The following is a 13,340-nucleotide window of genomic DNA, read 5'->3' on the forward strand; positions in this document are numbered from 1 at the left end:
ACAAAATTTCTGCTTTTTGAGAGATGTTTAATAATTTATTTAAATCCAGACTTTTATACATTACAATAGCTAGTAATAATATTTCCAGTGACTTTAATTGATATTAGATTTAAAATGCAACTATCATCTATTCCTGTCGCTTTTATTTTTCTAAGCAGTGCCAAGACCAGATAGTACCTAAAAATAATAGAAATATATATGTATTGTTTCTATTATTTTTTGTCAGATGTGCTCAACTGACAAGTTGTGACATGATTTTTTCTACTTGTCAGCCCTGCAAATTTAGTTCAGCCTTTTCTTTTGTAACAGTTGGCTTCTTCACCTCAGTGTTTCATTCTCTAGCCAATAGGTTTTGACTTCACTTGCACTTTTCTAGCAATAGCCAGAGAAACGTAAGGGTGAATGGGTAGGTGGTCAAAATCCAGCAGGTTTTCAGGACTAGGTTTGAGTAATACTGAAAAGACCTGGAGTCACCCGCTTTTCTTTTAGTACTCTTTCAGTGGATATAGAGGATTTTTCCGAAGATGGCTATTCTACTGTGGAAATAAATTGCTGAACTATGTATTTTGCATTGCTCAAACAAATAGATTTTGTTGGAAATTACTGATATTTCTTAGAACTTCTACTCTGCTTTGTGTATTTTGCTTAAAATTGTAAAGACTATTATAAGTGAATAGGTAAAAAAAAAAAAGACAAAAACACCGACAGGATCCTTGGGAGTGTCAATGGAACTCTGTTTTCTTTAAGTCCAGCTGACATCAGAAGCCCTCTGAAGTCAGGGGCTTTTGAAATGTAAGCTTTAAAGGAAATGTTTAGGAAAGGAAGTCTGTCAACTACATGTTTTTGTGTTGTTTCTTTTTTAATAGGAACAGTGGCAGCTGCAGCAGGTCTCCACCCTGGCCAGTGCATAATCAAAGTGAATGGAATTAATGTCAGCAAGGAGACTCATGCAAGTGTTATTGCTCATGTCACGGCATGCAGGAAGTATAGGCGTCCAATGCAGGTACATTGCACTTGTTAATCTTGCAAATTTTCTTTTTTTTTTTTCCTGAAATAATCTCTGCAACCAAAGTAAACAGCATGATCTGTTTCTCTGTCCATGCACCTATTGTGTTTGAGTGTGTTCAAGTGGGAAAGAGTGGTGAATAAAAATGGAAACAAGCCAGATGAGTTATGAAAGCTGAAGACTGCTCAGTATATTACAGACGTTCAAGATCTGATTAATCTCTGCATTGAAAAATACAAGTTTATAGCTAACTTTTAATACTGTATTTTTAAAGGCTTAATTCAGGTTTTTCTTGAAAGCAGTAAGTGGTATATTTTTATCATTCTGAAGAGGGATTTATGCAGTTAGGTGCCTATTCATCAGCCTGAATATGTAATGCAAAAAGCTGATCTTCTTCTAAAATTTTGAAACACTTCAGTAAATAGAGAGCAGTGTGCACAAATTTTATCTATGAAGGTCCCTTTGTGGTCCCACTGCATTCCAATACTGGAAATAAATGGAAGTTTAAGGGCTCAAAATTTCCATTTTTTAAATATAGACATTAAGTTGTGTTATCTTTTTCACATAAGTTTAGGAGAAAACCTAATGTTTTCCAAGATACAAATTGTAGGGAAGAAGATCAAACCACTCTGATTGTATAATGTGATCTTTCCAAGTTCCTGCAAATTTTTTCATAAACTGTGAGCTAGTATCATTAATTAACTTCACAAACTCTTCCAGAGCATGTTAATTGGGAAGAAAAATCCAATTAAAATCAGGAGTTCTTCTCTCAAACCTAATGCATAGAAATGAGATAAGAATTCTAAGCAAGAATTGGAACTGTGTCGTGCAAATACTGTCTTCATGAAGATGTTTGAATGTTTGTGCTTTTTTAACTGCAATATGAAATTGAAGTTGTTACATACATAGCAAGGCAGAGCTCACCTATTTTACAAGGGAATATGGGCTCTGGTAAAGAGCCCATGTGCACAAATAGTAAAGCTGGCTAGGATAAAAGATTATTTTTTTTCTACCAGGTGCAATTTCTCTCCTGTCTAAGTGTGGAGTTCCTCCAGAAGTTAATGACATTGGAATAGGAGTAATTACTGTTGGCTGGAATGAATTTATATGCAACGTTACTGCTGTTTTATTTTTTCATCCACTTGTGTAACTTGTTGGAATACATACCTGTTTTTCCTACGCAGAGTATTTATTTCAATCTAAAAAAATGTATCTTTAGCAAATCATTGGCAACTAAAATCCCCAAATTCATGAGAATCTGTAAGAAAATCATTGTTTAGAATTCAGTGCTATCAAGTGCTATAAGATAACTGTGTAGATGGCGATCTTCCTACTGGTATCAAGACAGCTAAACTATAATTTACTAATCAGAAATGTGGATTTTTAATTATTTGGAAGATTACTATGGATTTATCCTATTTTATAAGTAATTACTCTATCATTTAATTAACATGAATATTGTAGTCTCTCCTGTGGTTGGCAATTTCCTAATTGAAAATGAATCTTTTTATGTGTTCTGAGTTTTCCACTTCTCAGTGTAAGGGGTCTTCCAAGCTGCCTGAATAATGAAGTTTCATTTCACACTGTTGCATTGTGAATAACTGCGTAACTTCTGTTGGACAATGTTTATACTCTTGGTGTTGCCTTGAGAAAGAATACTGACTTTGCTTTTTGAAATTCCAAACAATTATTTGCAGTGATACTAATCATTTTGTGACAGATTTATGCCTAATTTGTTACCCTTGTGCTGCGTTTAGAGAACGTGGTTCCAAATTAAACAGCATTGTGTCTTGTGTTAGCTTTTGAAGGCTTGACTTCCAGTTGAAGTAGGTAGTTTTTCAATTTCACAATTAGATCAAATTCTGAAACAAAGGAAATCTTTGGCATAACGTACATCACTTGTTAGATATTGGCATGGCAGTCCTAGTGCTGCCCATGTTTTGAGCCAAGGAAACCTGTAAGACTCCACAAATAAGCATCAGACTTTCAGGTGTACCTACAAAGACGAGTGAGTTTCAAAACCATTTTTGTTGTTCAGCTTTTGCATAGATATCTTCCAGCAACTAACAGAGGGCTCTGAAAGTCAAGGGCCCTTATTAAAATATTTTGGTGCCTTTCAGTGAGAAGTAAGGCATTGATGAATCTACAGAACCTATACAGAAGGGGTACCTTGATTGTGTGGAAATGTAGTTATCTGGGACTAATGACAGTGACAGACTATTGTATATTATGAAAGCATAATCTGATGTATTTGGCATTTTGCCTGAGCATTTCAACATTCAACTTAAACTTTTGCAATTCTTGCTTAACACTGAATTCTCAACTCAGACTTCTTTTTAAATTCTGTGAATTCAGATTAGTCATAATTGCGCCACTTATTCTGCCGTAGCTGTTACAGAGGGAATGATTAACTGACAGTCAAACTTCTTTTGAAGTGTAAAGGGAAGAGAAGAGCATTCTGAAGATGCCATGTTTGATAGGCCAATCCATATGGATGTGATGGGCGTATGTCTAAACAAGTGAGGGGAAAATACAAGATACAAGGCTTACAGATGGCTTCCATAGGCTATGTGACCAAGCCACTGTTCTTGTATTCACATGTATCTCGATCATGTAAGATGATGAACTTGTGGGGCCTGAGATTCTGTCCTTTTACTGTGTTTTGATAAGTGGGTGGTAAAATAAAACATCTAATAGAGTAACTGTCAAAAAGGAGAAAAAAAACACCAAAATGAAGGCTGTAGTATGTAATCTTATTGCCAGTGATACATGGGTGATAGATTAGGTGGACATGCTATTTGGTTGGCTGGCATTCTATAATCTTTGTCAGTATTGTGGATGAACTGCAGATTTTGCAAAGCAAAAATTATTTCTCTTTATTTTTTCAAAATTTCTTATCTCAAATATTTCTCAGTCTGCAGTTGGATTTGAAATGGCTTAGATTATTTTTGGCAGAGACGTGAAACTGATGGATGTCATACTGTCACAGATTTGCTACTGCTTCGTGACAATATATTTTGAAATAAATTAGTAAATTGAAATGCTTTAGCCAAAGCCAAAATTCTCTGTATTTTCAAAATACTATTTTTGACTGGGTTCAGAAAGTAATAGAAATTATAATAATCAGGGCATTAAATCAACTATTTCATCTTTGAGAGCAGTTAGACAATTTGCTACCAATTGCACTTGTAGAAGTTTTTTGTTTGTTTGTTTTTGTTTTTTTCTTTTTTCTTTTTTTAGCAAGACTCTATACAATGGATTTACAACAGCATTGAAAGCGCACAGGAAGATCTTCAGAAAACAAATGCCAAGCCCCCAGGAGATGATGGAGGAGATGCCTTTGACTGCAAAGTGGAAGGTATATGGTGCTAGTTTGATTTTGTTTTTGCTCAGAATGTTGGTGTAAGTAGCAAGGAAAGTAGGCAGTGGGTTTTTTTTTTTTTTTTCAGAGATGAAGCTGCAGTCAGACAGTAGGATGTGCTTTACATAAGGGTTTGCTTTTTTCTGTATTCTAAAAAGGTAAATATAACATGCTGTTCTTTGAAAATTGTTACGTCTCATTAAAAAAAAAAGTTTCTGTGAACACTTTAGGGAAAAACTGTTCAATTCTTATTTCTAATGCTGGGAATTATCTGAATTGTCACCACTAGTAATCACTGAAGGTTAAATTAGATGAGTTAGTGACTACTGCATGAGAAATAACAGATCAGCTATCCTTCAGATTATTTTCAGGCAGTTGACATTTAGATAAGTCTGGATTCATATGCACGTATAAGGATTATAATTGAAGAGGTGGTTAATAGGAATTTTGTATTATCTAAATAAATGCTGACATAGTAGTTTCATTTCTGGGCATTTTCTTCTAGTTTATTTAGAATTATTCAGATTTCCAATTTATTTTTGTTGCATTGTATAGCTCTAAATTTTAAATGAAATTGAATTAGTTCCCTTAAACAACGACTTTTTCTAAAAAGAGTCTGTAGTGATGAGTCTGTTAATGCAGTAGTGGTATTTTAACATTTGTAAACCTCCTGGCATTCTGATTTTTAAATCACTCACCTCCTAGTTGGGATACTAGTACATTTTCAAGTAGAATCATCAGACCTTACCTATTCTAGAATGTTTGCCTGCCTTTTTATTATTCATTTTTTAATGGCCAATGCTCCTCTACTAATTTGTGTTTCTTTATTCTAGAGGTAATTGACAAGTTTAACACTATGGCAATAATTGATGGGAAGAAAGATCATGTAAGCCTGACTGTTGATAATGTTCATTTGGAGTATGGAGTGGTTTACGAGTATGACAGCACAGCTGGAATCAAGTGCCACGTGTTAGAAAAAATGATTGAACCAAAGGGATTTTTCAGCTTGACTGCAAAGGTATGAAGCAATTTTTGTATGTGTTTATTATTGCTAAGCTTAATACCAGTGCAGCAACATCTTTTTTTTCTGCTTAGGGTTGTATGCTTTTCATTTAATATCTTGTGACCTTTGTTCCTGTTACATTTAGAAGAATGACTGTGTACTCAGGAAATAAAATAAGTTATGGTGCGGATATAAATTGAGCCTCTAAACTGAACAAACATTAGAGAGCTTCAGTCTTCCATTCTTCCTGCATCTTTTCCTATCTTCTTAATTATCAAATAAAACTTCAAATAAAGTTGAAGACTCAGTGAAACATCAAAACTTTGTGAAGATAGGCAATAGTTTCCAAATGTGGTTTTGATGAAGCAAAATAGCATATACAACTTAAATTTGTTTCAGTGAGAGTAATAGAAGTAGCACAGCATCTTTTTATGTTTTAAAATAAAATAAAGCTGTGCATATCTTGGTGACAAACAGTGGCAAAATCAGAGATGATGTAAAAAACAGGTGCAACTTAGGAGTTTTTGGTGAATATTTCCAAATATTAAAACATGCAATAGACATGAAAGGGATTGTGAAGGTTTTTTGTTGATAGTTCATAGAATGGCTGGGGTTGAAAGGGACCTTTAAAGATTCTCTAGTTCCAGCCCTCCTACTGTAGTCAGGGTTGTCACCCACTAACTTACATTTGACAATCACATTGTTAAGTTCCTTCAAGACCCTGGGATGCTTGTTTAGGCTGGCTAATTATTCAAAGATTACACTTCCATATTGTTTTTTAATAATATGACTGTGTTAAAAAAGTGATAGTGATCAAAAAGTGTCCAGTGGTTTAAAAATAACAACAAAATTAGCAGACTCCTTTGCTCAAAGGCGATAATAAAAACTATAGTGGCATTTTATCAATCATAGCTGTCTGCAAATGGTTCTTGGTGCTGTATATTTAAACTCTGCACTTGCATTAGGCAATATGCTTCTCTCCATTTCTTCTCTCATCTTGCCATGTATTTGTTGTTGCTTTGCATTTTTAAACATCTCTATTCTGCATCACATATAGTGAAGTATTGCTTCTGATATTGCTTCTGATAGTGAAGGATTGCTTTCTGATACTGTACAAATCTTTACTGTGTTTTGATGGCAAGTAACCAAAGTTGTATTGCAAAAGTTATTTAATTTTAATGGATTTAACATATTTTTCATCTGTTCGTTAAATTATTGAAATAATATTATTAATTAAACTGAAAAATTGCAAGTGTAACCAAAATAATTGGAATATTTTAATGCAGTAAGTACTAACTGTTGCAAAAGAGTTAGTCTTTCCTCTGTTCTCCTGAGGATGTGAGAAAAACCTCAGGATCTTCTCATGCATAATCTGCAACTTCTTAAAAAGTTAAAATTTTGTACTCCAAAATCTCTGTATAGTGTCATTTTTTTTTTCCTAAAATTTTCTAAACTAATCAGGCTTGTAACTTGTATTTTATAGCCACAATGATGGATAGAGTAGTAATGAATGGTAGCAGAAGAGAATTGTAGACATTGTTCTCAGGATGTATTAATGTTGTATATGTTGTTTGTTCAGAATTCTTTGCAAGTTGATATAATATTAATACTATGGGATTGCCTTACAAAATTGTTATGTAGACTGACTGGCTGATGTGGTCAGTCTGGTATCAAAAAGATTTCTTTGTGTTAGGTCACTGAACTTCTCTATTTTGTTTAAACTTCTGGAGTGTAGTTGTGAAAAATTTTCCAGTTTTTATGATAAATTGCCTGGAGGTGGTTGATTATCTCTAAAATTCAAGCCACTTCTGTTTACATGTGTTAATCTGGATTTGGGGTGCCTTTGTTAGATCTTTCTAAGGCTTTGAACGTGTGCTTTTCAAACACATTTTCAGAGGTTGGACACAACTGCAATAGGGATCTCCCATGCTCCATCATACAGTGAATTTCAGTACCTGAAATAAATCTTTTATTCAAAAAAGGGCTATGTACTACCCTTGACTGTTTAATGCTCCTTTCTTTCAGTTTTCTACCATCACTTGCTGGGATTTTCCTCATAGCAAGACTTCAGTCTTTTCTGGCCAGTATAGCTTATTCTGTTCACTATTTCATGTTTTCTATGCAAAGAATGAAAAAAAGGAAAGCACTCAGATTTATTATATGCTTTTTCATTTTTTTTTTAAATATTCATCTGCTGATATAATGAATGTTTGCTACAACTAATGAATTGGTTCGTAGGCTTTTTGTAATATGTGCTGCTAAAGTAATTACAGCAGATATTGAATTTCAGGTGAGCCATGTTGGTTGCATTAGTAGGAAATTAGTAGTAAATCCATTATGAGACAGTGACATGAGAAGCCAAGTGGAACTACTTGTTACAGGTATAATTTATGCCAATGACAGAGACAAATTTAGAGAAACGTTTTTTGCTTCCCAGATTTCCATTGTTTTTTTTGTGATTTAGTTCTGTGAAGTTAATGCCTATAATGATAGAAGGGAACCGATTATCTGACTTTCTCAGCCTAGATTATAGGGGATGATAAGTAAAGGGTTCTTTTAGTCATCTTATTTCATAATGTGATGATCTTGTTTTTATTCTCTTAGATTCTGGAAGCACTGGCAAAAAGTGATGAGCAGTTTGTGCAGAACTGCAACAGCCTCAGTTCCTTAAGTGAAGTAATTTCTACTGAGCTTCAAAGTAAATTCAGTGTTATTTGCAGTGAGAAAATTGAACATATCTACCGAAGAATTTCTAGTTACAAAAAGGTATGGCTTGCATGCCTTAAGCTTTGTGATAATTGTCTTTTAAGGGAAAATAAACAAGCAAAATTGTATGATTTGAATAATTCTTCTGAATGTTTGTTACTGTGAAAAAAATACGGCTGAAAGATTAGTTATATTGAGCATTGAATGCTTTAACTGAGTTATTACATAAATAGCTTTTAAACAGTGCTCTTTATCATCCCTTTTTTAGACACTGGGTAGTTCATATCCTTTCTTGTTTGCTGTGTTCAGCTGCAGATAGAATCAACTACATATTTGCTACGAAAGGGCTGTCATTCTTGATCAATATTGTGAACTTGCAGATTTAAACCAAATATGAAGTGATAATAGCAGAATTGTTTTTCCTTCTAGTATGTCTTAATTTTAAATATTGAATTGTTATTCTTTTATTCATCTCTTATGCCCTTCAAATTAGCATGACTTTTACTAGCCTGCCTATTAAGAACAATATCTCTATAAATTGTTAGATTAACTTACGTTAATAAAACTTTATAGCACAAAATGAGCTGAATATTTCTGACTTTCATACATCTGAGATCTAGATTAAATAGATAGAAATGAACAAATAAGCCAGATTGTGATCTATAACTATTGTCAGTGTATTTTTCTGTATTTGTTTAGTTAAGCAAGACCTAACCTAAACAACCGTTTGTTAAAGATGCATACTTAGTTTTTCATACTGCCTTCTTTTATTTTTTTTTCCCCATAACATCCTGATTATTCGGGACTTGGGACTAATTTTAAGAAATCTGAGTTGTGACACTTAAAAATATGTCTGTCATGATATTTTATATGCTGAAAGAGAGAGGCTTAGTGTAGAAGCTTTGTACTATTCTCTAAGTTGCATGTTTTCTGAAGGGAGAGGTGGGAAACCTGTAAGGATAGTTCTGTACAGGATAAAGACAAAACAAAACAAAGGTTTCCAAAGACTCGGATAGGGTAGTCTCCACCAAAAAAATGGAATAAACTCAGGAGCTGAATCCCTGAAGGAGAGATTAAAGTGGTACTGATACTGCATTATTTAACATCCAGACTCTCAGCTGTTTGCCTGAACTACAGATTTCCACATTTCTAAACAGTTTAAAATCAACATATTGTTTTGAAAGCAAATTTCTTAGTTTTAATATTAATAATAGCATATTTAGAGCTTGAGTAGCATGAGGTATTTTATACCTTTCCTCTAGCAAAAAAAAAAGTTGACAATGATGTACACTTTCTTTACAGGAGGCCAAGAAAATAAGTGAAATTTTATTGTATTATGCTGGTTAGGAATAAGCCGAGGGGATATTTTCATCATGCTTGTGCTGTCTAGAAAAATATATTTGATACTAACTGCACTTTTAAGCTCATACATTCAAAAATCAGTAGTTTCACGGTTAGAGCTTTTAATAACAATTAATAATGCAGTGAATTGCAGGAACAGATAGGTCGTTTTCTTGGCAAGGTAAAGGTAACCATAGTTACAGAAGACTTTCGGAATGCCTGAGCTTGGCTTGGCTCCTGGTTTCACTGTGAAAGTTCGAATTCTATAAATAGAAACCCCATAGATTTCTGCAGTTCCTACTATTATTATTTTTATCAGAACATTTTGCTCATTATAAACTTGGAATCTAGTACCCTGAGTCCCAGATGTTTCTCAACACATACATGAAAATAATTTTGGGCCTGACTTATGACCTGATTAAATCTTAGCCAGGCATTTGGTCTCTCTGGAGAATGATGTGTGGGAGATTGAGATGAGAAATATGTACTGCTTGCAGAAATATTTTCATCATTGAATGTCCTTCTTAACTATTTGTACATTCTTCAGCCTTTGAACAATTCCATAATTGGATTTCTTCTAACCTTCCAGATCATATTCTAATATGAAGTTTTAAATATAATTTATCAATCAGGAGTTTACCAAGCGGAAGTAATATGACACCAAAATAAACAGAAATTTGAATACCAGCACAAAAAGCTGTTACTTCTCAGAGGGCATATATCTTGGTCAGCTAAAATGTTAGTCAAATCCTAATTGATTGAATTGGTACTGACATATTGTATGAAATAAGCTGTACAAGTTAACTTCAAAATATTCTTATGGGTGAGTTATGCTCCATAACTGAGTTAGTATCAAAGGTCTTTGCAGTATTTTCTTTCTTTGCACCTTGCTCTTCACTGGATACAACTGAGGAGAGCCTGGCTCCACAGTCTTTGCATCTTCCCTTTGAGTATTTGCATAAGACTCCCTCATCCTTCTGTAGGCAGTCTCAACTGACTCAGCATGTCCTCACAGGTTCTACCTTCATCATCTTTGTGGCCCTTTGCTAGACTCTTTCCAGTATGTCCAGGTCTCATACTGGAGAGACAGGAACTGGGCACAGCAGCCTCACCAGTTCTGAGCAGAAGGGAACAATCACGTTCACCAGCCTGCTGTCAGTACTACTAGTGCAGCCATGGTTACCATTAAGGAGAGCCATTTCTCTGTATGGAATTCATAGTATATAGTTGCAGATTCTTTCTTTTCTATATTCTTTACCAAGCTAAAATTTTACAATTTTTTTTTTTTTTTTTAGAAATTTGTTGAATTATGTCTGTATCAGGAAGTGTTTGTATATGTCATGTGAAATACAGCACTGAATTGTAGAGTACTTCTAGGCTTCCTTTCCTGGAACACTGTTTAGTATTTTATATACTCCAAGGAAAATAAATTTTATATTCATAAAATGTATCATTTACTTTAAAAAATAAAATATATTAAAACAAAGCCATTACAATTATCTTTTTTTTGAGAGAGAGAGAAAAATGGGATTTAAGAATTGAAGTATAGCCAGTATTATAACTTTTGTTTTCTAGTCATGTAGTTAAGGTTTGTCAGATGATTGCTGACATACATCAGCTGCTAATCAAAATTTTTTTTCCTCCGCACTTCTAGTTTTCAAGAGTATTAAAAAACAGAGCTTGGCCTACCTTCAAGCAAGCTAAATCAAAGATTTCACCACTTCACAGCAGTGATTTCTGTCCAACCAATTGCCATATCAATGTAATGGAAGTCTCTTACCCTAAAACCTCAACTTCTGTTGGAAGTGCTTTTGGTGTACAGTTAGACAGCAGAAAACATTCTTCACATGAAAAAGGGAATAAAAACAACGACCAAGGTAGGCCAGTAGAGTGTGAAGGAACTATGTCCAGTAGTTTTGTTACAGAATCATAAAATATTAACATTAAGACAAATCTTTATGAAATCCTCCTTTTTCAGTATTTGTTTGCTTTAAAACATAATAAAAGCTAATTGTAATTTCATACCAACTTTTTACTTAAGTAGTTAGACTTGCATGTGGAAAATAACATGCCAAATCAAATAATTACATGAAGCTTCAAGTGGATATTTCAAACTTTATTACTTATTTTACTTAAAAATTTATATCAGCATATAAAAATCTAACTGCTTTGTATTTTTCCTAGGTAAACTGAATCCTATGATTTATGTTCAACATAGCATTACTACTATGGCTGCCCCTTCAGGACAGTCTCTCAGCCAGCAGGAGGGTCATGGTCTGAGGTACCTCTTAAAAGAAGAAGATTTAGAAACACAAGATGTCTACCAGAAATTGCTGTTCAAATTACAAACTGCACTGAAAGAGATGGAAACCTGTGTCTGTCAGATAGATGAGTAAGTGAATGTTACTATCTAGGCTTTCTTTTAATTTTTCCATTGATGGTATTAATGAATATGGGTGTCCCTTCTATGTGGAATGGAATCAATAAATCAATATTGACTGCAGAAGAATTGTAAGAATTGCAGAATTTTTCTTTTCTTTTTTTCCCACATACCTATTTTTTTACCCCTTTGTTTATAACTTTTGTGTGGAATGGAATAATAATTTTGCGGTGAGAGAAATATGAAATGTGTATGTCATCTAGGCTTTCACTAGGAATGGAAGCAAGAGGCAGAACTACAAAATTATCTTATTTATAACTCATCAGTGATTACCGTATAGTCCTGAAGATGAATTTGTTGGCAAGGTATTTTTTACTGATAGGAAGATTATCAGCTTATTAGACATTTTTAAAAAACAAATTAGCCTTAATGAAGGATTCTAGGTCTAGAGCCGCATTTGAGTGATTAGGACACTTGATTTGAATGTGGGAGGCTCAAAGTCACATCATTTTTTCCTAGCTGAAGATGAGGATTTAAAATGTACTTTTCCAGTTGTGAGATAAGTGAGCTGACTGCTTGGATTGAGGATGAAGAATGATAGGTGTTTCTGATGTTAAAGATTCCATGTGTGATATGAATGATTCCTTTTGAAAATACGAATTTTTACAAAGTTTTTTTAATTTAAAGGATCTTTTATCATGTCCTTCAGTTTAGAAAGATGGTATATCCTTTTGTTATTTTGTAGACCATAAGAGGGCTTATCCTCTCATAGTTGTTTCTGAGTAGGAATCTTTTTGTATAATTTAGATGGTAAAGCAATAATTTTTACACAGTAAAAAAGTAATTGTAATGTATTGCAATGCATAGGAATGAAAGTAAGTATAGACTGATTTATCATTTTTTAAAGAAAGAATTTTTTTCATTGGCTTTAAGTTGTTCTACTAATTATCATGTTGAAGGTAGTGATTATGATTTCAGTGCTTGGATGCACTAAAAAATGACTATCTGTGGTGCCTGTATTGTAACTGATGATCAAGAAAGTCAGAAGATCATATGTGGAAGTTCAGTCAATAAATATTTCAGGAACCTCCATTTACCAGACTATCACACTTTGCTTTCCACCCTCTTGATGGCTCTATGATTCTGTGACGTAAGAGTGCAGCAACTTCTCAGCCTTTTGCTCATACAAGTGCATATTTACAGATACATGTGTATTTACAGACACACATATTGTTTGCATGTGTATATCATATATCTGCCTGTATTGATTTTGAGTCCCACAGTTGTGAAAGTAAGGACAAGGGTTCACTCTTCCCTCTTTCATGAAGTTACTATGCACTGACATTGTAATAAACCTTGCATAAGGTGCACCTTACTATTTGTAAAACTCAGCTTTTTCCTTCTTTATTCCTAACAGACTTTGAGTAGACTGTCAGTATTTATTAATTATTGTAGAGCAAAGCAGTTCCATGCAGGAAATGGAATATGCAAGAGACCTACTTACAACTGCTGAATAGGAAAAAGGGAAGCCAGAGGAATGAGA

At 33.8% G+C, this 13,340-nt stretch overlaps 1 protein-coding gene across 1 annotated transcript in view; it reads left to right on the forward strand.

Moving 5' to 3' along the window:
- Positions 1-13,340, forward strand: part of PREX2 (phosphatidylinositol-3,4,5-trisphosphate dependent Rac exchange factor 2) — a 177,327-nt gene that overhangs the window by 92,351 nt on the left and 71,636 nt on the right. The window contains exons 20-25 of the mRNA XM_085221224.1: positions 867-1,003; positions 4,247-4,364; positions 5,201-5,385; positions 7,975-8,136; positions 11,072-11,294; positions 11,602-11,809. Coding sequence (XP_085077350.1) covers positions 867-1,003; positions 4,247-4,364; positions 5,201-5,385; positions 7,975-8,136; positions 11,072-11,294; positions 11,602-11,809 — 1,033 coding nt within the window. The remainder of the gene's footprint in view (positions 1-866; positions 1,004-4,246; positions 4,365-5,200; positions 5,386-7,974; positions 8,137-11,071; positions 11,295-11,601; positions 11,810-13,340) is intronic.

Source organism: Meleagris gallopavo, chromosome 3 (assembly GCF_905368555.1).
Source record: "Meleagris gallopavo chromosome 3, MGAL_WU_HG_1.1, whole genome shotgun sequence".
In the NCBI taxonomy this organism is placed as follows: domain Eukaryota; kingdom Metazoa; phylum Chordata; class Aves; order Galliformes; family Phasianidae; genus Meleagris; species Meleagris gallopavo.